General features: G+C 43.6%; 1 protein-coding gene across 4 annotated transcripts in view; it reads left to right on the top strand.

The window, feature by feature from the left end:
• FAM219A (family with sequence similarity 219 member A) overlaps positions 1 to 25,022 on the top strand; it is a 102,191-nt gene that overhangs the window by 56,770 nt on the left and 20,399 nt on the right. For all 4 annotated transcript variants that reach the window (XM_075020775.1, XM_075020774.1, XM_075020772.1 and 1 more), the window contains exon 2: positions 1,773 to 1,872. In XM_075020775.1, coding sequence (XP_074876876.1) covers positions 1,773 to 1,872 — 100 coding nt within the window. The remainder of the gene's footprint in view (positions 1 to 1,772; positions 1,873 to 25,022) is intronic.

The raw sequence follows: 25,022 nt of genomic DNA, 5'->3' as shown, positions 1-25,022 counted from the left end.
AATTGTTTTTCTTCTCTGTACCCCTTTTAGCTTCATTTAATTTCAACTGCTGTATTTTTGCCATTCAACTGCTGTATTTTGTCATTTACTGTGGATACTAAAGTAGGATTTTTAACCTAAAGTGCATGTGATTCATCATTTATACCTAGCTATGCTTTCCTGGAGACTGGCTTGCTTGTTTGCAACCTGCTCTAACATGTTTCTGCTGCATTAGAGGAAAAGTGCAGCAGTGACTGCTTTAGAGGAAAGCAGAAGAAATTGCATATAGTTCAGCATTACCTATTTAATGTCATTGAATGCAAAGTCTTGTAAGCACCATCCATTTTAAGTACTGTTGAAGTCTATTGGATAGTGCAAAGGAACAGAATTTTGATAAAACATTATGACCCTACGTATGTTATTTGACTAGTTTCTATGAAGATAGAGCCTAGTTCAAGAGTCAAATTTTATCTCATAAGCACAGTGTATTAAAAAGAGCTAACATGCACTGCGGAGAGAAGGCAGGCACTGGGGAGAAAGGGACAGTGTCTTACCAAGTGTTTTTTTTACTGAGAGTGAAGAGCAATGGTACCTTGCTTTGAAACTCAGAGACCCTGCCTTGCATACAGATGTCAGTGCCAAATCATAAGTTGCATTTTTATAAGAAATTGTGTACAAAATACAACCTCCAGAAACTGAGAGATGGACAATATCAATTCACCAGTTTGGAATGGTGTTTTCTAGTATTTAGTTTCTGATGCTTTGTTCCATTTCTTATGGAGTGATGGTTTCTTCAGATATTGGACCTAATGTTGGGTGTTTGTTCTCCCTGTGCAGCTCTACCAAATCCAAAACATCCAAATTTACACACACATGTATGTGTGTGTATATATGTATGTATATATGCATGTTCAATTTAGCTTCTAGCTTCTAGGTGGGAAGAAGTGAACATGTTTGAAAACCAGTTTTAATTTTCTCTATGGTGCTAAGTAGAGATAGTTCCAGCAGGTTTGAAGTTTGCTGTGAAAGGACGTTAAATATTTTTGGCAGTGGTAGAACTGCCTGAACTGGTGGTTTGTCTCTCTCTGAATCCTTTGATGTGCTGTACCATAGAGTACACCACTACCTGGATTAGGTTGTCTGCAAGTAGGTGTGACAGAGTGGACTCTGTGTTTGCGGAGCTTTGGTTTTCAGGGAGATTTCAGTGACAATGAAAGGTGCTGTGCTGACAGATACTGAAATTAAATCTTTCAGGTTAGCCACAAAATTGGTCCAGCATGGGAAGTACAGATTTCTTCATCCCTCTCCCATGAGGAACCGGAGATTGAATTCTCCTACTCATTCAATCCTTGTTCCTTCCGAGCTGGATTTTCACACGGGTGGTCATGAGCTTTTTAGTTTTAATCATGAGGATGGCTGGTCCACTTGGAACTTGGCTAAAACTGTAAATGCATTTCACACAATGCCTCAGAGAGTCATCACATGAAAATGGCTTGGGACTACTGCCAGCCCAGACTGAATTTGAACTGATGACCCACCCTCCACATTACATTCCCAGTATCATCCATCATATAAATTTGGTGTTGAAATCTGGCATTTCCAGAGGTACTTTTAGCATACTAAATGTGCTTCCAAAGTTCTGTGTTTTGCCCTGGGTTTCAGCCGTTTGAAACACTGGCAGGTTCTCTGCTCCGTCTGAATGTGGGTGGGAATGGACTTGCCTAACAGCCAGTTAGAGACTGCTTAAATTTTAGCTAAACCATTCCATTTTGTTTCCTTTTCTTTCTTAACAGGATCCAACAGCTGCATCTATTTCGGACAGAGATTGTGATACGAGAGAGGGAGAGACTGTAGCCATGAACTATAAGCCGTCCCCACTTCAGGTGAAATTAGGTGAGTCTTTGCTGGTGGAGAGTGAAAAGGCTAAATCCAAGGTCTGAAATACAGTGGGGTGCTTGTGGGATCGTATGCAGATCTCCCTGCATGTGGCTGAGCATGCCAGCTCATCTCAAACGACTCACAGAGCAGTTTTATCATTGTGATTCTGCTGCTGAGGGAACTGACCTACAAACGTGTAAGGACCCTTTATCTTGGGCTGTGGTAGAGGAAGGAAGCTATGCCTTGAAAGGAAGGCGTAGCTCTTTAAACCTACAGATTTTTATCAAGCTAAGATCAAGGCTTGGCCAGATAAAGAATGAATATAATATAGGACTGTAAAAAGAAGACAGAATAACTGCAAACAAAAGGGAAAGGATCAGAGACTTGGGCCACTACCAGGAAAAGACAGAGCTGTGTTACTATGAGATGGAGGGCTTGTAGGTCTGTAAAGATTCACATACAAATACTCATGCTATTTCTGAGCAATATTTTTTAAGTTCTGGAAGCAGAAACATCCAATTAGCAGAATACACTGCTTCCTCGCAAGGCTAATGCTTACAAGTGGACAGCAATCCACACATGGCTGTCCTTCCTCCAAAATCTGAGCGACTATTGTGCCATGCAGCCTCAAGAACCTGATGAAGGGCAAGTCAAAGGAACAGTGTGCTTTTTGCTCAGAGCATGGATAAAAAATGGGAATCTGAGTCTGGAAAATTTCCCAGTAGGAGCAGGAAGCAGTGCTCTGGTTGTCCTTCACATCAGAACAAATTACATTGAGAGGATGCTGCTGTGCCATGTTGGGGAAGGCTCTGAAAGAAGTGGGTGTCCACTTGTTCAGTGGAATAGCTCTAGCGCCTACCAAGTGAGTGATAGGGAAGGTCAGCAGACAGCTAAGGTTTGAAGAAGATCTGGGAAGGTTTGGGCATTGGTGTGTGATTATGAAGAGGTGTTCTCTATAGATAGGTTTTACCCAGGGACCTGCACTTCTACTGCAAATACTAGTGTTGGCCTCATGTATAAGAGCAGCCTTAAAGAAACACCAGGAAAAGGCTGGGGAGCACCTGTGAAGTCTCAAGGGTCTGCCTGAGTACATGGCAAATTGAGTAATTGGACAAATCTGGTCATAGCAGTACAGAAAGCAATGTCACAGAGTAGACCCATAGATGGCAAAGGAAAAGAAAGTAATTGAATAGGCAAGATTTCAGTGAAAAAGCGACTAGAAAGGAGAAGACAGAAAGTTGGATGTGCAAACGCAGCCAGATTATGGAGCAAAGCGGAGGACCTTGAGGTACTGATACAGGCTATAAGCAAGTGTTGGGACAGAAGATCTGTCCTGCAACCACAGTCATGAATACTCTAAAATCAGTGGCAGTTTTTCAGAAAAAAGGCAGGGAGCAGCAGTATGTGTTAAGGACAGCACAACTCACAGTTTGGTAAAAGATTATCACTGCCAGCATGCCATATGCCACCAGGATCCTTTTTCACTGCCGAGAGAGTTCTGTAATGTTATTAGAGAGATAATTACTACTGCAGTAGTTGGTTTGGATAATTTAACATCAGGAATCAGATTGGAGAGCAATTTATAGTGTTATTGGTAAGTCTGAGATATTTTTGCATTTCTAGGCAATAAAAATACCCCCCACAGATTCGCTAACATGACAGGAAATGTTGCTATTTTAAACTTGGCTTTAGTAAGTCATGAGGACATCATAGGAGATCTGATCGTAGGAAATAGATTTGGATTCAGGGATAACAAGCTCAATTCATGCAAATTAAATGAAAAGGCAATTTGAGGTAGATCTGTAACAAACCTCAGTTTTATAAACTAAGTGCTTAAGCAAAGCCAGTAGATTGAGAAACCTAGGAACTCAAAACACATCAGGTCGTGTTGAAGGAGAAAGTATCAGAAGAAAGAACATTGCTAATGGAGTTCTCCAACAGTCATTTCATTTATATATTTGTTGTGGTTTAACCCCAGCCAGCAACTAAGCACCACACAGCTGCTCACTCACTCCCCTCCACCCAGTGGGATGGGGGAGAGACTCAGGAAAAAAAGGTAACACATGTGTGTTGAGATAAAGGCAGTTTAATGGGAGAGAAAGGAAGAAAATAACAACAACAATAATAATAATAATAAATAATTGGAATATACAAAACAAGTGATGCACAATGCAGTTGCTCACCACTTGTGGACTGATGCCCAGTTAGTTCCCGAGCAGCGATCCACCTACCCACACACACACACACCCCCCCCGCACTTCCCCCATCCAACTCCCCCCAGTTTATGTACTGGACATGACATCACATGGTATGGAATACCTCTTTGGCCAGTTTGGGTCAGCTGCCCTGGCTGTGTCCCCTCCCAGCTTCTTGTGCCCCTCCAGCCTTCTTACTGGCTGGGCATGAGAAGCTGAAAAATCCTTGACTTAGTATAAACACTACTTAGCAACAACTGAAAACCTCAGTGTGTTATCAACATTATTCTCATACTGAGCCCAAAACATAGCACTATACCAGCTACTAGAAAGAAAATTAACTCTATCCTAGCCAAAACCAGGACAACGTTCATTAATGGCTTCAATATAAAAAGCAGGAGTTGGCAAAGAAAATTTAGTCATAACATATTTCGGAGGTATCAGTACAACAAAGACTCAGAAATGCCATAGAGAAAAACCAGGAAAACTGGAATAATGAAGTGAGAAAAATATGGCAGGAGAAACTCAATCTGCTGTAAACTGGAATTTACCAACTGGAGGTGACTAAGGAAGAGGAAGCCTGTTACATTAGCTGATTGCAAGGTAACATCATTAAAACGGGCTAATACATGAAAATACGCCATAGTCACACTTCTGCAGAGCTTACCAGCTTTTTTCCAAGCATCAGATATAACAGAATGATTAGTCTTTCTGCCAGAACTTCTGCTTTTCCACATAGGGAAAATTTTATTTCATTTAGCCACTGCTGAATGCTGCTGTCCATCAGTAAAGAGGCAAAGGTAGGTATTGGAAGAGTCTGAACAGTAGGTACAGGTGTACCATTGCCAGGACCTCCTTTCCAGATAGTGCTCCTGCCCAGTGAATACTCAGTGCTGACCACAATATGCTTATGAAGGTAATAGTGGATGAAACCTACCTGCTTAAGAGGAATTGTCTTGCAAGGCTGACAAGCATCTTCCTGCCTTGCCTTCAGAGAGAAGTCTGCTCAAACGTGTCTCTCAGCCTGTGGAAACAGCGTGCCTCTTTAGTTAGGTGAACACATATCTAGTGGCATTTGGATTGACTCTCTTAGCCATACCCAGATGAGCTCTAGGTTACCTGGGGCAAAACGAGACGAACAGTATTGTCTGTAGCCCTTGTAACATGCCTTTAATCCACATCAGCTCCTGCTGCTGTTATTCTTAAAATCTGGCCAGCCTTTATAATTTTCAAGCAGCTTAATGGCATCTCCCAGCTCTGGCCTGTGTTCCTCCAACTAGATTTTTTTTGTCTCTTCTGCATTAAACTTGTCAGGATTTGGATTGGGTGTTTAATCTCTTTAAGGCTAGACAAAGTTAAGGTAGTACATAAATGTTTAATAGCTTAACTGGCAGAGCCATTGCTTGGGATGGTAGCAGCTAGGGTTTTAATCCTATTGCAGGTTTTCCATATGGATAGTGGCATTTTTCACTGTTGAATCAGAATCAATTGTTCAAATGTCAAATGCTCTAATGGAAGGTTGATAAATGTCATTTTTCACTCTATGAAGATTCATATATAAATCTGTCATATGTGCTTGCTGGAAGCTTTCTTCAAGTAAGCTCAATTAAATATCAGCCCAGCATGAATACAACTTTTGCTTCCAGAGGCCGCAGTGATTGAAGTGTTATAGAAAGAAAGAGTGTGCTGTGCTGCATGCACTGAACACAGATTTATTCTGCTGCTTGAATGGTCTTTTCCTTGGTTGTTTCTGCCCCTCTGAATAAATACATTTGGCCACGTGTTTGTTTGGGGGGTCAGTTAGATACCCGAAAAACTTCACAGGTGGCTTATGTTTCTAGTGACTTCCTAAAGGTTACACCTGGTTTATAAGTGGAACGGTAAAACATTTAGCTTGCTGCTGGAGCCACATCAAAAAAAAGGAGAACCTCACACCAAGGGGAAATAACATCTCCCAGTTCATGTAGTTCATTATCTTAAACCCTTATTGATATTATATCCATATTAATTATGCATTTCTTGCTTTTCTAACACTCCCACTTTGTCTTTCTGTCAGGAACTGCAAGGCTCAGCCATGCTTCTTTCTTTCTTTCAAATCGAATTGATAAGGAGGCTCCTAACAGTACTGGGGGGCTGGGTGTACATTAGTGCTTAGGAGATGTCTCCAGCACATTCTTATTAGGAGGCATATCCAGATGGAGCACATACCACAAGCCTTTTCAAAACAGAAGAGAGTTGTGATAAGGAGAGGAATAGAGTAATCCCCAAGTGTAAATCTCAGGGGCTCCCTATCCACTGGAAGGCAATAGATCCTCATGGGATCCCCAGGAGATGAGATACTATTTTAATGAAGCTTATGCCATCTGTTTTTCTATTTTGCATTTTTAATTTCCCTTCTCTGTGCTGAAATCCCCATCCAGACTGTCTGTCTGTCTTACCTAGCAGTCAATGATGTTACAGTTTGTGTTAAAACAGAATGGGCAACATGGCAATTGGTTGGAGTGCTGAAGGACAAGCTACAGTGGTGATGAGGGACTGTGGCAGTGGCATCTTCATCAGCACATCCACCACACTGGGAGCTTGGCAGTAAATCTCCCACATCCCTGTCTGCAGATGAACATATGGGGGAAGAGGCAGACAGAGACACTCATAACAGCCTTCATCCCTCTGAGATACCTGTTGCCTTAGATGTAAGCACCTCCTCTCCTTGGACTAGATAGAAGCACTGGTTTTGGAAGACTGCTCAGTGGGATGCCTAAAAGCATGTGAAAAATGAGTGTCTAAGCTAGGCAAACTGGGTCCACCTTAAGACTGAGCAAGCTACATGCAGATAATGTCTCCTGCCATATGACCAAGAGGAAGCCTAGTTTGAATTGATGCAGGCTTCAAAGTGTTTATGTTTTTTTGTTTTAGATTTTCTTTGCAAAGCTTCTTGTAAAAAAATGACCTGAATTACAAATGTAGCAGATAATTTTCCTGCTTTCCTAGCTAGGGTTTTGTTCCTCTCCCAGCTTTGATCTCATGCCAGCATTTATCTCAATACCAAAAAGCAAGGTGGCTGATACTAGTCAGCCCCATAAGAAGAAGCAAGTGTCACAAAGTTGCCTTTGGTGCAAGCTGCTGTAGCTCAAGTGTATAATCCACCAGCCTAACCAGAGACTTTCCTTGCTTCAAGAGGCAGGAAGCTGTTGTAACACTAACAGAGCAGAGCTATTTCATTAATTGATAGGATACTAACACTTTCCTCCTGCCAGCTGCATTGTAGGATGTTGCTTTTTTTGTCTAGGAGACACTGTGCAGATCGCTCCTAGAGCAGGTCAGCCACAGCCCAGCTACTGCTGGGAAGGAAATTCTGCTCGCTGGGAGCCTGGACCTATTGGTAGGGTGAGCATAAAAGCCTCTTGAGTGACCCTAACCTGGCCTTTTGGCTTTTTGTATGACAAGAAGGAGATGGGAGCAAGTGAATGTCCATAATGGAGCCTGAGTCAAGCAAATGGCTCAGGGAGAGGTGAAGGAAGTCTTGGTAGAAAAAGTCATTCTCTCACAAATAACCATAGTGCTCATCCTCCAGGAAGACATCTCAGATGGGACCACCAAGGCTTCTTGTCTGCTTCTGCTTCTTCCTGTATCATTCCCGCCTCTGCATCTTAGGATTGAGATTTTACTTGGTGACATCCTGAGATTTTACTTGGTGACAGCAGGGGAGGTCAGATCTCTGTCTTCCACAGTCTCTAGCTGGGGATGGGGATTCTGCGTGGAGACACCAATTAGGTGCATCCACTTCCAAGCACTGAATTATTTTACTTGTGCTATTGGATTAATTCCTGCTTGTTAACAAACCAGATTCTCAAAAACCTCAAGCAAGTAACCAGAATGATGTTTGCTTAGAGCAAACCGGTAGGGGTAAAACAGCAACAGAAGCCCCGTAGCAAGGAAATATAGCACGTTGTTCTCTGGTGTGCTTGACTCGGACAAAACTGAGGATCTAATTTATGACTGGGCCCCGTCTTGGTGGAGCCTGAAGTGAACAGAGGAGGTAATCTATTTGGGGATGGAGGCTGACAACACATCTGTGGTGTTACCTCCTGCCTTCCAACCTGCTGCTGTGCATTCATGGCAGATATTGAATTGCTGTATGATCAGGGAGGAGTAGTACTGGGCATATCAGTCAATGAACTGAGGACTACAAAGCCCTCAGGGTTCAACATAACAAAATTGGTGCATTTTTGGTTGAAACTTTACAGATGGTCTCTAATCCCAGTAAAGGACAGACTGCCTTTAGCTTCCCATCTGGCTCCTGAGACTGATCTTTCAATTGGTGTAGTCATTTAACCCCCTCTCCTGGGGTTGGGTGTGGGTTCAGAGCTTGTTTTAAAGCACCTCCATCGAAGTGCACAGCAGAGCATCCTATGCCAATGCTGTTCAAAAGGATGCCTTGCTTGGAGATACCCTCCCAGGGCTGTTCTTGCTGCAAGTCAAGATGAAAAACTGGCACTGGGAGATGCAGTCCCAAACAGAGCAGGCAGCAAGCATCTTGCGTAGGCTGAATGGCTTGGTACCTGCCTGCATCCTTGGCTCCTTTGCTGTGTCATCTCTTCCAAGTCTGCTTCATAGCTTGTGACTTCTAAGCTTTTCATACAGAAAATGGAATAAAAAGGGGAGGTTGTAGTAGACTGGACAAATCAATGCCATTAGTGTATCCTTTTGTCAGTACCTCAAGTACTGTACTATTCCCAGTTGCTCTTCTGTAACAAGGCAATTAATGCTAATTAGGTACAGCAGCTGTTGTTTCTGGGAAGAAGCTCTGTAGGTAAATTAGGGAAACATTTTATCAAAAAGCTCTAACTCTTAAACTAGGTCCCCAGGTTCCAGCTCTATTGACAAACCTGCAGATTTCCATATACATAACTGTTTGCATGGTGACCTCAAGTGACATCATTACCTTAAGTGCACAAAGCCGTTTTCCTCCCATGGGAGTACCCATTTCCTTGAACACAGTCTGTACTTTGTATGGGGGGGTTGAGTAATGTGGAAGCCAGAGCGCAGTGGCAATATAGCACTGCTATTGATTTTCTTCATGAAGACAGAAGTGCAACCTACCACTCAGAGGTCTTCTGGGGCTTGGGAGGAATTTATTTAAACATTATTTCATGTGTTATTACTCTTTCCATTTATAAGAGAAATTGTGTACGCAGATTTATTGTAGCATCCTTCCTGTAGGATATCTCCAGGCTCTTTTTGGAGGGTATGAGAGAGTGAACAGCTGCATCATGTTAAGGGCAGTAGGGCTGTCTGCAGACAGAGCAGCAAAGATGAGGGCAGAAAAACAGTTGTGGCAGGCATATTACTACAGATTAGTTAGAGAAGAAATGGAGGGGCAGAAAGGAAGAGGTGTGTGAGACACTGTAGCTGACACAGGCTCAGGTAAGCGGTAAAGCCATTAAGAGTAACTGAACAGAGTAATTCACTGCAGTTCAGCAGATTGCTCTGGGCAGGAGGGAGCGTGTAAGTGGGTAAGACAGAGGAAAGGGATGTACCAGTCGGCAAATCCCAGGAGCAAAGAATGAGTGCATGAGCATGATGTGGCATGGTGTTCACCAAACAAGCCTAGTCTTTCTGTCACTGCAATTTGCTTGATTTGTTATGCCACCCCACCAGGGCTTTACTGGCCTTTCCCAGCCTTCCCCCGTCACCCCACCCTTGACAAGTTACTGGGTACCCACGCACCTCGCAAGCTGATAGACACACACCCACTCACATCTTGTGTTGTATGTGCCACTCTTGGCTAATATACCTTCAGATAAGAAGGCATGAAGGAGGAGGCTGTAAGGTAGCTGAATCATTTTGTAGGGCATTGTGTGGCCATCTGTTAGCCACTCCAAATTTTTACAATACCTACAGGCCTGATCATCTAGGAAAAAGAGCTAATCCTGAAGATCTGCTTCTACACAAATTATTTTACTTTGTAATGAGAATGGGCCAAAGCATCTGGAGTCTGAAAAGGGCTTTTGTGCCTGAAGCACAAGACCAGAACTGCAAATTACACATTCTCTTCTTGCACTGACCCACCATAATCTGTCACCTCAAATAGGAGAAGCAGCTCAGAAGGTTGTGAGGCAAAACAAATTAAGCAAATTATTGAGATTCTCCAATAGAAGGAAGGAAAAATTCAGTAATTGAAGTAGTGATGAGAATAAAAGCTACGTGGTCTAGCAAAGCCTAACCTCTGCAGGCAGCATCACAGCAGTGATAGGCTGGTGGTCAGTTCAGAGGTCTCATTACACAGTACATATTACTGTCATCACTGTTTTCTATGAAGTATGTTGAAAGCTGGTTTAAAAGAGAGTGATGTCCCCAAAGGTGACTTACACCTTGTTCCTGACATTAAAAAGACTAACACCAGCTGAGTTGACAAGGCTGCCTGCTCAGGTATTGGCATCTTTGATAAAATCAACACAGAAAAGGGCAATACTACTGTTTTCTAGATTCTCGGAGCCCTGTGTCCTTAAATGTAAGCTCTACCTGATCCTCTGGTGCACCACAGGGGAACATTTCCCCAGTTCTGAATTACCCAGGTGTTACTATTTCTGTAATTCCTTCTGATGTCTCCATAGGTAGATGAGTTTCTGCGTGGCACTCAAGGGAAGCAAGTAGAGCCCAGTGTAATTAATGTAAACTAGCTCCAGAAGAGACCACAGCATCCATGAACAGTATTGGATGATGCATTTTTTTAATGTGTTTGATTTATTAATGATGGGCCTTAAACTGTACCTGGCAGTTAATTGAATTTGTTCTAACTATTCAGTGATGTGGGCTTCCCCTTTGTCTTCTCTGTGCTGCACACTCAGCTCTTAACTGGGAAAGGTTACTGTCTGCTTAGTGAGTGTTGGGGCTAAAATGCTCCATCAGCAGATCAGGCTCTATTAAGTAGAAATAACACACACTTCTCAAAGAGAAGGGATTTGTGCTGGTATAGGAAGTTCATTGCAATTCTTGTGTTTTTAACTGCTACCCTTATGCACAGAGGATAGTCACAGCATCCTGAAAACTTTGTGTTGCTTCTCTGAGATCTTAAAGGATCCTTTGGAGAATCAGAGCTCAGAAAAACACACAAACCTTGGTGTGCCACAGCAGGAGAGCAGAATAGATGAGGATGTCATCAGTATCATGTACCCTGTCAGTAACAGGGTCCTTGTTAGGTGAGGGTACCACGGTGGTCTTGGATGCAGACTTCGGCTGAGCATGAACAGAGAAACATCCAAGGAGCCCTTCTCCTCTGAACCCAGGGACAGTCTTGGCTCCAAGTATAGCAGGCAGCATTACACTCAGCTGTGCACAGCAGAGCCCCAGTGTGCCAGGGGCTAAAGCACTACCTGCATGGCCAAGCTCTTAATGTGGCAGTTAGGGAGACGTATCACATGAAATGGTGGGGAAGTAGGATAGAAGCAGCATCAACAAAGTAAACACAATTTTTGCCCAGTTGGCAGCAGTCAGACTTCATCATGTCCATCAGTTTTGGTTCAGAGGTCTGAGGAGAAGCAATTCCCAAAAGCAGGGAGCAGCATGGAAGAAACTACAGAGGTTTTGTCTGTGGCTCTTCATGGAGAGAGGGCTGACTGAAGCGGTTTGTGGAGCAATATGGGCCAATGCTAGGCACAAGCAAAAGAGGCTGTTGCGTAGGTTGGCAGACTGATAGAAGCAGCTCTACTGCAGCTTCAGCTATTCTCAGCATCTCAGCTTGCGGTCAGAGTTACCACCAGCCTCTTACACCAACCGACACCACTGCTTTATGGAGAAGTTTTAGGAACAGGAATTAAGCTGCAGTGGAGATGGTGGCACTAGTTGTGCAAAGAGGCTTCTGTATCTTGCAGGTCCTGATGGGGACTAAGAGGGAGCTTTGCCTATTCCCTGACTGTCCCTTCACCCCTGGTAGTAAGGAGGCAATCGCCTCTCCAGGAAAGACCACAGCCTGTACCAGTCACAGCCTTTCTGCTCTGCTGTGTGCAGAAAGCCTTCTGGCACCTCATCTTTTCTTTCAAACCTCAAGCTTTTGGCACAGCTCTTTTCATGTTCAGGCCACACTGAAGGAAAATAAAACCGTTTTTATAGATTGTGCATATTTACTGATAAGATTTTATTTGAGAAGTTGTAAAGTCACAGCAGTAATTGGACAGTCTGATCCCATTTCTTCAGTTGTTAAACACAATTATCATTCAAAAAGCTTTAATTACTGTCTGAATCATGGCCGAATAGCTTGTGCTGAGTGTAAGCATTTATTGCATCTTTCATGGAAATGAGGTGGTGCAGTTTGCTATTGTGTAAAATAGCTGTCGTCCCCTTTTTGAAACTTCTTCCAGAAGGAAAACCAGGAATTGTTCATCAGATTTGAGCATTCACCAAACCCTCTAAAATAACCTAGAGACAACATTTGTGTCCTTTCTCCAGGTCCAGTTAGTTACAAGGGGAGTGGAGAGGTAACAAGTACATTCTTGGCGGATAGATCCAAGTAGTCATGTATTTGCTCAAAGAATCATCTCCAGCTTCTCCTGTGTAACCATTGCGATCTGTTCATCTCTGCCTCCAGCCTCAGCGCAATATGAGTAGTAGATTTCTGTTCTCTCTGCTCTGCTTTGCAAACTGCTCCTCTCCCAGGCTTCCTCCCCCTTTCCATAACAGTGAAATCATCCATCCTCACTTTTTAAGAGTGCACTGCTGAGCCATTGCCTCTCACTGACTCCTGCCTTTCTCTTCATGTCCCTTTTGCCTGTGAACTCTGCCCAAATCTTTTTCTTTCTTTTTCTTTTCTTAACTCTGTGCCTTTTTTTTTCTCTCTCACTGCTTACCTTGAGAATAGCTTGAATTGATTCAGCCTAAGCCTTTGTGAATGGGGAACTGTTTCAACTTTCTGTCTTGTAAAGTACCACTGTTTATAGCACAGTAAAATAATTCTTCACGGGGTTTTAAGGCAATTCTACTGTAAACCCCAAACCATCATGTTATGTTTGCTGTAACTTATAACTGATTTTTTTCTACTTTCTGCTCTAAATGCAAGACAATCCCCACTTTTTCCAAACAACTTACCCTCTTTTTTTCTCACTGCTATGAAATTGGTACAATCAAGTCAGTAGGTGTTGATGTCTTTTGGAGGAAAGATGCAGTTCTTCTGGCTAGCTCAGTAGTCTGGAGCTCATGAGTTTAAAAGTGCTTTCTGCCATGAGTAAATGGTGACCTGGCTATAGGAAGAAAGTTTAATCACACCAGGTGTTTCAGAGCTGCAGGCTGCTGGCAGCCTCTTCCTTGCAATGGAGCTCCCAAGTAACACCAGCCACTCCATGCCAGAAAACAGCCCCTCTCTGCCCCCCTGTCACTACCTAGCCCGAAAGTAAGAGCAGATTTTCAAAAAAGAAAAATATGCTATAATTTATTTTAAATACTAGTCGTAGAAGTAGGAACTTGAGAGAAAAGATTAATAGTACAAGTGAGACAACTGTACTTTGTATAAGTTCATCTGAGAAACAGTGTTTGACATATTAAATGACACTGTGCTAAAAATATGTCTTGAACACAGCTAGCATATTTAATATTTAAAGTGATGCTGTCAGGCATGGGTAGTCTGAGTTCAGAATGGAAGCTGCTTTTAAAATTAAGATTTTCAGGTTTTGCGTACAATTTTTAAAGAAAAAACAAGTATCTTGGGTTTGAACTCCCTAGTAAACCCTAGCACTATTTTTTTTTTTTTTTAAGTTCACTAAAAGAATATATAATTGGTTGGTCCAAAACTGTTCACAAATGCATATCTAATTTACAAGGTGGTTTTGGCTATAAAAGGTTGGGGAGGCTCAAGTCACAAAAAGGCTGTGCCTTTTTTAGCTACAGACTTCCAGCCAGAACATGGAAGACTCAAGTTCAATTCCTTTTTCTGCCTGAATGCTTTAACTACCAAGCTGAAATGTGGCTTTACACAGCCTCTGATCTGTCGGGCATAGGGGTGAAGCAAAATGTGAAAGTAAAACTGACATAGTTATTTCTGTGCAGGCAGATGTTATGTTTTTAGTTCCTCCCAGCTCACGTGGCTGACTCACTTCTGGCTATGTGCAGAAGAGCTATGATACACAACAGTCCTTGAATTTGGCTTTGGGTCCTTTGGACAGTCCTTTGGGTTTTGCTATCCTTCATTGAGATGGGATGATCAGTAACACAAGGAGGTGATATTAGCTCCTTTGTTGCCAATGTTCTTCTTTCTATCTGCAGTTAAACATTCATGGGTACTTGGGAGTTTCCACCTCCCTAGAAAGTGGTGTGACTGCATTAGAAATGGCTATGGTTGCTTTGGGTCTCACTGACTAGGTGAATTTAAGCATCTCCAGGGGATCTACAGGACATTCATCTGACCTAGAACCAGGCTGTAATTTCCTCTGCTTCAGGGCAGAGAAAGAAAAGAAAAAGGGAGGAGTAAAGGGGAAGAAGACAGTGCCAGCTGTCTGCATTTACTTGGTAATGACCATCAGGTGCGAGATGACCAGGATAATCTGGAGAGTTGTAAGAAGAGTGGAAAAGCTTCATGTGAAACCTCCTTTGTGCTAGTGAGGAGTGATATCAACATGCCTGAGTTGGCAGTAAATTGCCTGTAGCATCTAGTGCATACTTCATTCCCAACCTGTTTCTTTTCTCACCTTAATTACCTTAAGGAAATCCTTTCTCACCATGAGGGCAGTCAAGCACTGGAAAACTTTTTCCCAAAGAGGTAGGCCTAGGACATTGGGTTAGGAAGCTTCTGAGGTCCCTTCCAACTTGAAGTGTCCTGTGATCCTATTTCTAGTTAGGAACCCAGTTATTTTTTAGATGTCATATACTTTCTACTTGCTACTGAAAAAGGCTAAGTCCTATCTAATTATTCTCTTGGGTTCCCAAGATAAATAGGGTAGGATCTGCAGAGGTAGACTTAGGTAACTTGCATGCACTGGCACAAAGCAGTCCTCTTCCATAAGCACTGGTATGTCCACTGGTAAACAAGAGAAACACAGTTGCTACTTGACTTTCACTCCATTACAAATATTCTTCTTTTTAAATTTTAATTATTGCTCTCTGTTCTTTCCCTTTAATTCACCAAACCTCTTCGATTGTACAGTGATTGAATTTAAGAACATATTAAAACTAATTTTCTCCTTTGCTTGCATCTCCTACTGACTGCAGTGCAGACGGGGAAATCTGTTCTTTTACAGATGTGTTTCCTGACTTGCATTTTATCCATGGTTCTCAGTGCTGAATATCTTTCAATACCAGCAAGCAGCTGATTTCTTATACCCAGTATGTCCTAGCAAAACCAGGGTGTTCACAGAGTGTAGCGATGGAATATTACAAAGCAGAACCAAATTCAGGGTGGTTGTGCACATGTTCATGTGAGGTGTAGCACAGGTGACAATCAAGCAGCTGCTAAGGCATCTGGACAACACCTCCATTTTGTAGACCAATTTGAGCTCTTCTTGGCATTGGTGATGTCTCAGCCAGCCATTGGAAAAGGCACTTAAATCTTAGATTGGCAGAGGGATTTTTTCTGCTGTAATTTGGATTTTTAAGGGGACTTTGCAGGAAAAGACCCAGAGGCTGGCTGTCACACACAGATCCCTACCTGCTACTGCCACCAATAATTATAAGAAAGAAGAGAAGAAAAAAAAAGCGAATGAATACTCCCATCCTATGTTTTTTCCCATTTGCATCCCATGCATTTTTTCTATAGGACGGGGAAATGGATTTTAAGCAGAGAAAGTTAAAATCCATCCTGGAGAATGAGGTCTACTATTTTAATAACTTGAAAAACACTGTTTGATCTTCTTAGGAGGATTTCAGCGCAGGAGTGGAGGCAGTGGGCAGATGTTGAAGACTGTTAAAGGTGTGGAGGTTGCCTTGGGAAAAAGTGAATGCTGGTCTGGAGCAAACTGATGTGTTGCCTGTAGCCCAGAAGAAATAAATTCTCCTTCATGGTCTTGGAGTTTGGAACAAAGAGATGCTTATGAAAAGCTGATGGTTACATCTAACAAGGTTACAGAACAATACTAAAACTTTTCAAAGGTGCAATACAACAAAAAAAGCAACTTGTCAGACTTCACAGACCAGCTCTATAATCCAGAGGCAGAATCACAGAATTCTGAAAAATTAAGCAGAGAATATTTGAGGTTCTAAAAGTGAAGATTCGTGAGTACCTTTCTTCCGATCCTTCACCTCAACAAATTATTTACTCTGGCTTCCTGAGTACTCATCATGTAGTTAGTGCTCAGGAGGGCCCTTAACAGTGGTTAACAAACAGGGCTGTTGAAAGGCTGAGTACTCTGAGCTGTGCTCTGTGAAGGAAATGGAGTTATGTTAGGTGGGAGGAAATGTTAATTAGTGGCATGTCATGATTTATAAACAGATACCACTGTAAAACCTGTTCTTTGGGGCAGTCCTTCAAAGCCTCTGGTGTTTGCTACATATGGATCCCTGTACCAGTCCACCAGTGTTGAAGTCACCCAAGTGACTTCAAGTGGTGGCCTTGGTCCTCAGAGATTTCCAGAGGGAGAGTGCCCCATGGGCACCATCTGTCCAGGCACTGACTTTTGCCTTGTTCCTTCACTTGGACACTGTCAGATGTACCTGGTAAACACAAACTCTTTCAGGGTGATGCCTTGCCAGGTCCCCAGCACCTTGCACTGTCATTGGTAGATGCTGGTTGACCTTCATGAGTTCTGTTGCAGATGATCAGATTATGGAGCCAGCGGTGAATCCTAAGTGTGTTTTTTCACAAGGTCATCCAAAGTAAGAGGAATACTTTTAACACTGCAACTAAAGTAAGAAAACCATACAATCTCTGTCCCATCCACTGAGGCCTTTCCAGTGAGCAAAGTGTGGTAAGTTTAACCCCCAAATTTACCTCTCTCTTACTGGAATTTGCTGTTGCAAAGCACCCTCACCAGCGCAGAAACAGCAGAGGCCCTTTGTTGGGGTTCTCCTTTATTCCAGTTCACTGCTTTTAAGCATCGAATTGATGCAATTTACAGAAGAAAAGACTTTTTCTGCCTCTGGTTTCCAATACTGTCTTTTCCAGAGGGATGTGAAAGAGCAATGGCTCTCTGTGCCTTTCCCACCAGACGCTGCTGCAGAGGTGACACCATCAGAGCTGCTCTGACAGCTTTGTCACAGTGTGGTCAGGGGAGGAGAGGCAGCTTGCTTTCCCTTATATTTTACTGAACCCTGGAGACCTGGTAGGAAGAAACCTTGTTTCTGTCATTGGGCTGAGCCGATGTGACTTAAGGTTCCCAGGGAACAGATGCAAGGGATAGAAAAATGCCAGCTTGAGTTCTTTTTCTGTCTCATTTTTTATCCCTGGGAGCTCCAAGTCAGGACACGTCCCCTCAATCAGATAGCTTTGCTGGGTTGTGTATTGGGTGATCAGAAAATGAGGATTCTTCCTCTTGTTCCCCAGTGCATGTGCTGCCTAAGGAGAGACTCTGTTGTAGACAGCTCAGCAGATCCCAATGCCCCCAAATTTCCAAGTTTGGGCTTAAGTGCCATCCTTAGCAAGGACAAGGCTGTCAGTCCCTGGGCTTCCTCCACATCTCTACTGGTGCTGACCTGAAGAGAAGTTAAAGGGTTTTTATTCCCCAAAGCTTGGCATTGCCCTTCCATTCACCTTGCAAGTGCAAGCAGTCACAAAGACCTGTTGAAAGCAGAGTATTTTCTGCCACCCTTCGCTCTGCTTACAGCTTTTCCACGTCCTTTTTGAGCACTGAGTGTGCCAGCATTGGTGGGGTGGAGAGACTGTCAGGAAATCTGGGTGTTAAAGCTATTTCTGTTTGGGTCTTGGCAAAAGCCAGGCTCTTTCCAGCACATTGTGCATGAGAAAGAGATTCCAGGCTTGAGAGACTCACTGAATGTGTGTGTGTACACCATGGCTTCTTCATCCTCTCCGTCTCCTGCAGATGCCCCAGCCCATGTGTTCAGAGAGAGTTTCTGATGTTGCTTCACACTGAAGTTGTCTTCAGGACAGATAATCCCATCACCCTTATTTTCTGTCCCTGGGGTAATTAGAGGTACAGTATGCCCTAAAACTTGCTGATGCTTGTACGGAGAGAAATAATGAGGAAAAAAAGGTGATAGTTGATACTACTAGCCCTGCATGCAGTTGGTTGGCAGTGGAAATCTGTGTTCTTGATTCAAAATGGAAAAGTAGTTTCTTTACAAAAATGCATAGCAAAAAGAAAATGAAAGCAAGCTTGTATCTCCACAAAGGCTCTCTGCAGTCCCACCGTGCCTTAAGATAACAAACCCCTGCTCTTCACTTCTTTTGCTCTAAATTGGAGTCTGTACAGTTTTGCTTGTTGCACATCCTGCTGCCGGCTCCATCGGCAGATGTGCGGTACCCACTGCCATCTCCTCTTCCCTTCCCTTCACCTCTGCCTGTCCACCTGGCAGCACCACCTGGCTGAAGGGCAGTCAGGTCATTTCTTACAAAGTCCTTTAAAAGGGATTGGAATTAGCACAGACTGTGGCAAAGTTTTTATCAGGGAAAAAAGCTGACCCTCCTCACTCCTCTTTTTTCATCATTAAATTAAACCCACTTTTGCTGTGCTCAAGTATCTATGAATACAAGTTAAAGCCTGTTGTAAGTCTTAATAATTGAAAGATAATTCAAACTGAAGTTAGAACCAAGACGAACTGTACATCATTGAAACACCTACCACTTTAACTCCCCGTACTCCTTATGCATAGTCTGTTTTCTGGCTTAATTTCCTCAGGCACATCTTCCATACACACTCACTAGTCAGTGCTACTGCAATAAAGTTTTGCTTGCTGAGACCCTCAGGCTGTTTCTTTCCTCTTTTCTTCTACTCTTACAACTCTTCTGTTCCTCTCATCTCACCTCCAGCTCCAGTCAGGCAGCCAAGCAGGTAACTATACAATAATAAGCCTTATGTTTGTATGCAGTTGGCAATTTTAGCTCACAAATATGTATTTGCCAAGTGAAGCTGAACATGCGTGCACTGTGGCCCAGCACAAACCTGACCCAGGCATGCAAGGGACACAGAAATTATGATAATTCTTGTATTGCTTTTGCTTGTCTCCTCCCTTTTCTCTTAGAAGTGCTGTAGAAAATCCTTAGCTAATGGTCTTTTGGTAAGCAAATCCAAGCTGGGAGTTTTCCTCCCTTCAGTGCATACAGCTGGCCATCGAGGAGGGAGGTAAAAATGTTAGTCTGCCAGAATTTCTGCCTCACTGGGTCATTTTGGAGAGTGGGTCAGGTAGCGGGGACTTAGCAGCTGCAGCGTTGCCAGCAATCTCATTTAGTGCTACAGTGTTGAGAGCAGGCAGCTGGGAGGCAGAGTTGGAAGCCTCCCTTGCCCGCTGTTTGAGGGAGGTGGGCTCGTTTGCCAGTCAATGGGATCTCATCAGGCCTTTAGCTGCAGCAAGACAGAAGAGCATGAGTCTTTGCAAGATTAGTAACGTGTGGAGTGAGACGAGGGGTCAGACATTCAGGGTCTAGGTTATACCTGCCTCCCCTTCACCTAGACTCCCTTTTACATTCTACCCAAAAGCAGTGTTAAACCTTGCTCAGGCCAGCAGTGCCTTAGCACCCATGCTCTCTCCTTTGGGGCTGTCTGTGGTCCAGCAGTGAGCAGCACTGGGATGGCACTGCCATAACCATGGCCCTGAATGAGCATGCCAGCACCTGACAGCTTGTGTTAGCAAACTGCTTCTGAGCATCTATGCCCATGCACTGTCCTGACAAAGGGTAACAAAGATGTAAAATACGTCAGCATTAAAATACTGAACCATGCTTCATTGACATCAGAGTTCTATATTAAGAAGCATCATCATCTTTACCTGTACATTACTGCTATCTTCAGTGTGAGTCAGGCTTTCCCTGAGTCCCTTTGAGCTCTCCCTGCCACCGGAACTGCTGTTCTTTTGACAGAGGCTTCAGCTCAGCAGTGCTCACGTCTGATTTCCAGCTGGGGGGGGGGGGATCTGCACTTTGGGATGACATCTCTCATCCCTCAGCCCTGCTTCCTCTCCTGCAGCACTCAAAGCAGCTGCAGCCAGCAACCTTGTCTTTGATCTTGTCTTTCAAGCCCCTTTCTCAGGGGTTTCAGCAGGGACATAAATTTTCTCTGGTCAGTCCTGTTGCCTTCTGCCATTCAAGGCATGGCTGTGTTTTGCCACCAGTCCCTTTGAGAGGTGGAAGGAAAAGGCAGCTGCCAAGCCCTCAGGCCTGCACCTGGACGGAGGAGGACATTAAGGAACATAAAATAGCTGACATCAGCATCCTAACATCCCCTCTGCCATCCTCTACTGGCTAACACTGGCAGATAGCAGCTCTACCTGAGAAAGCAGACAGGGGATTCCTTGAGGATGGAAAAAGTTTAATCATTTATGATAGTTTGGGACTAATTCCTGAGCCCAGTTCTGATTTCTCTACCAAAGCAGGGTCTGAGCTGGAGGAGAAAGGTGGCAGCATCCTGCCCCCTCTGCCGAGGCACCCTACAAGGAACAGATCGCAGCACCTGGTGAGCCCCGTCCTTCAGAGCATGTGGCAAAGGACAAAGCCAGGCATGAAGTCATGAGTTTTTTCTAATCTCTTTGCAATGAGAAAGAGGAAAGGAGTTCCCGCTCCTCCCTGGGGTGGGCCACCAAATCCAGATGAGAGCAGCATGGATATCAAAATGACAGGCTACGCTCTTTGAAACTGTGCTTGTGAGGTCTGCGTCTGCCCTAGATAAACCCTGCCTGCCTCTCTCCTCACTGTCTGGTGAGACTTCAGAAGAGAGGAGCGGGAGTCTTTGAGCTGCACCAGGTATAACAACTGGGCAGCTGAGCAATGCTCAGCTGTCCCCAAGGGCCACCATGCCCTGGTGATCTGGCAGCAGCCCCAGGTGCCACCAAAACAGCTTTTGCAGGCACCTCTGCAGCAGGAGAGAGAAGTGTTGGGGCATGCCGCACACAAGGGCTCATACAGAGATTCCCAGCCCTGCTCCAAGAGGAAATGTGTTAAATTAGGCGCCACTATCCGTCTGAAATAGAACTCCTGCCAACCTAATTAATGAAAGCTTAATCAGCAGACTGGTTAATCATAAACTTATTAAATAACTAATTGAGCTCTAAGGCTGTTTGTCAAATTTCCAGACAATGGCAGTTGCGCTAAGGGAGAGATCAGGTCAGTAATCCTGTTAAGGGAGCAAGTTTGCTGCACGGGACGGCCCTCTGGCTAAGCCACTGCTGATCCAAGTACCCGGGGCTGGGGCTCAAAAACTGAATAGCAGGAAGAGGCACCCTGGGCTGTACATATCCTGTTCTCCCATAGAGATTCATAGTAAACAGTCAATTAATCTAGTGAAACAATGCCTGAAAGTCCTCTTCTGGGGAGCAGAATATTTGGAGGGTCACATACTAAGTTAGTAACACTCTTTCCATTTTCCAGGGAAGAAAACAGTATCGTACTGCAAAGCAGGGATTTCTCAAAGCATGGTGGGGTGAGGAGTATCCATCCATTGAGCTTGTTAACCAACCTGGTTGCTTTTCTCCATCTGCTTTCATTTTATTGGAGAAAAAATACAGAACTTTGCTTGCAGAGGGTTGCAGAAACGCAATGCAGCAGATGATAAAACAGAATGAATCAAATATATGACATTTTGCTGCTAAATCAAAGCCAGAAACATGGCTGGGACTTCAGCTGCAGTCAAGTTCTGGGAACAAGAAAAGCTCAAGGGTTTTTTCCAAGCAGGATGCTGGAGTCAGTGAGCTGCAAGTCTCTTCCAAGCTCACGTGCTGCTTGTGGCATCAGCACTTCTGTCCTTATTTGTTTTGGCTACTAGATGGGAACTCAACAAGACATTCCAAGCAGTGGTATCTGTGAGCCAGTGAAAGCTTTCCCAATTACAACATACTAAGAATAAATTAAATATGTAGTTTATATAGGCTATAAAACACATGCTCTCTGCCATAGATCAATCATTCAGTGTGTATTTTAGTCATGCAAACATGGACATTTGACTAAGTTCTATGCAGTTCAAGCCTACTTATGTCAGACTCTATTCAAGTGTTTTTTATACAAATATGCACTGTATGATGATCTCCTGTGTAACTGAAGGCTATGAATATTCAGCTAAGCAAGTTTGTACTGTTACTCTCCTAAATACACATCACGCTTACTACATGCATCAGTGACCTTAATGCTTTTTCACAGAACATCAGGACCCATAACAAATGTGTTGTGGCCAATAATATTAACTCCAGTTATCTGGTACATTGTGCCTTTAGCATAAGTGATGTTTTAAATGAAGAGAGCTATTCAAATGAAGAGAGTTAAATTGCACTTGCACCATACCGCAGGGTCAAGCAAGTGGCTTTGACTTAAACCTGTGTTCAGTTGAGTAGAAATGATGAGGGGACATTTGCAGAAGTTCTTCCCAGGTGAAATAACTTAATTGTCTCTGTCCATTTAAAGTATGTTAAGGGAGAGAGTAGCTCAGTTTTATGGATTATATTTTGTAGAGTTCAGTTTATAAACTGAAACTTTTCAGCTGGGCTTGTCAGGATGCAAACACTTCCCCAGATATCTAACTTTGTTCTTCTGGCTGGCAGGAAAAATATTCATTGTAAAGTACATGAAAATACCAGATAAATCCCTTTCTGAAGGTAAATGTGAAAAATGGGGGGGGGGGGGGGGGGCGGAGGATAAATAAATAAAACTGATGCTGTTCATATATTCCAGTTCTGACAGTGATAAATGAAATCTTTATATGCAGTATTTTGCAGCCATTAGGAATAAAAGTCTCAATGCTTAAAAATTAAGTGAAAAAGCACAGGCTGAATCACAACAAAATGCCCTTGTGAGCTGGGAGCTGCGACAATAGATGCCTTTGAAATCAGTACAGAAAGATGTTCAAAGATGAAGAGAAATGAATTGCTGCCTGCTGCTACATAGTCACAACCTGTCTAAATAAAATGGCTGCAGAGACAGCTCAGGCAGAGGAGTGGGAGTCAGGAATGCCGTTCTATGCTCCCCTGCTGCCACAGATGGTCTATGTGGCTTTAAGGTAAACCAGTTAAATAGTTTCTTCCAGCAGTAAAATACAACTTACTGTTTTACAAAGATGATTCATGATTATGTCATGCCGTGAAGAGGTAAAGTGCTCTGTGTTCAAGGTAGTAATTTTTTCCCCTAAAATGTACAGCCATAAGGTTTTCTTTGGTAGATGGCTAACTGCACTGGATGCCCTGCTGTCCTGTGTGTCAAAGCCCAATAGTAGATATAAACAGGGAAGTCATTCCCTCCTATAATCACATGAGGGTCAGATAAATGAGCTTTGGGGCTGGGATAGTGTGGCTAGGGGACGGCGACATGCTGCTAGAACATAAAGCCACTTCTGGAGATGCTTGTGGTGTAAGCAGATGATAGCTTTGGTTGGGACCGGAGCACTCATTTACCTGTCCTCCTTTGTGCTAAGCAATAAGCATGGCACTTCAGTTTGGTGTGTGTTTTCTGAAGGGAATTGCAAAAAGGAACATCAGCCAGGCCATCAGAAACCTCTCTGTAACTTGTTCAGGCAGCGCGTTAGGTGAGCGTTACCCCAGAATGAGCCCTGCATTGCTGTGCATGCAATGCACTGACTGCTGCTTGTAGTAGCTCCTATACAAGAAGTTAAGAGCTGCATCCTTGAATAAGAGATGCAAACATTGTCTTTGTACTCCCTAGGTCATTTACCAGTTCTTTGCCTGGTCAGGCCTTCTTGGGAGCTGAAGGGAGCTTAGAACCACTCAAAGGCCATTGGTGTTTGTGCCACCTCTCAGCCATGCCAAAGGGACAGAGCAGTAGCCAGATCAACAAAACATAAGGAAGTGCAGCTCCTTGGATGTTTAAAACCTGGTCCAAGAGGGACCTTGGAAGATGGATCTATATGCCTGCTCTTGCTAGCCAGTTCTCACAATTAGACGTAGTTCACTAATTTCCCCAAGTTTGGCTGGGCCAGCAAAAATAATGTACTTCAGCTAAAAATACTGTGTCTTGCCAAAGTTGGTAGGTGGATGACTTAGCTATCTGACCCTTGCTTATCTGAACAGTCTTTTCTGAAGCTGGGTGAAACAATCCTGATTCAGATGGCCTGTCCTGAATAATCAACATTGATGCCCAGCGCATATCACCTTGAAATCGTATTCCCTGTATTCAGAGCGAGGGGCTGGCTACAGACAGATCCTTTTGGTTCTGCTTCCCCTGTTTAGAAAAAGTAGCTTTTCTCTTGCCTTTCTTTATGATGCAGGGAAGCACAGCCATCAGCTGCACTAATGCCACCCACGTGGTTGCACTTACATTCTCCAAATCTCCCCAGGGACCACAGCCCTCACCAGGATCAGCGTGGCCCCAGCACACTGCTTTCTTATACCTCCTTTTCTATACAGCCTGCAGGCAATGTCCCTGTTGATGTACATACCCTGAAATCTCTCCAAGAAGTGACAGAGTCCTTGCTGACAAATACTCTCTGTCAGAGGTGAAAGGTAGTGAAGGTTTCAGTGTTAACTAGATGCATGCTAATGTCCCTGAGCGAAATGATGCAAGTGAGCTGAAACCACGACTTGGGTTTGAAGTGGAAGTTCTAGTCAGCACTTCATTCTTTCTCCCTCCATTTGCTCACAACCCTGTTCATCATTCAGCGGGATCTGAACAGACAGATTAATATTATTTACTGTGTAATTTAAATTCTCGGCTTGCTTGAGAAGGTAGTATTCATCAGGGAATCACTGCAGTCCTCGGCCTCTGAAATGGTACAGCTGACCAGAGGGGCAGGGGGGGTGGGGGGATAGAAAGGCAAATACATCCCACAATCTCATCTCATAGACCTTGAAGATGGAAAAATACAACTCTGTCAGACCGGATTAATTTCTCTTTGTCTTTGCACTGCAGCAAATCCCATGGACCCACACTGCACTGTCCCCATAATG

The sequence above is a fragment of the Buteo buteo genome, chromosome Z (assembly GCF_964188355.1).
Source record: "Buteo buteo chromosome Z, bButBut1.hap1.1, whole genome shotgun sequence".
Taxonomy (NCBI): domain Eukaryota; kingdom Metazoa; phylum Chordata; class Aves; order Accipitriformes; family Accipitridae; genus Buteo; species Buteo buteo.
Note: the sequence above shows the minus strand (reverse complement) of the source record. Positions and strands in the feature narration are given on the sequence as shown.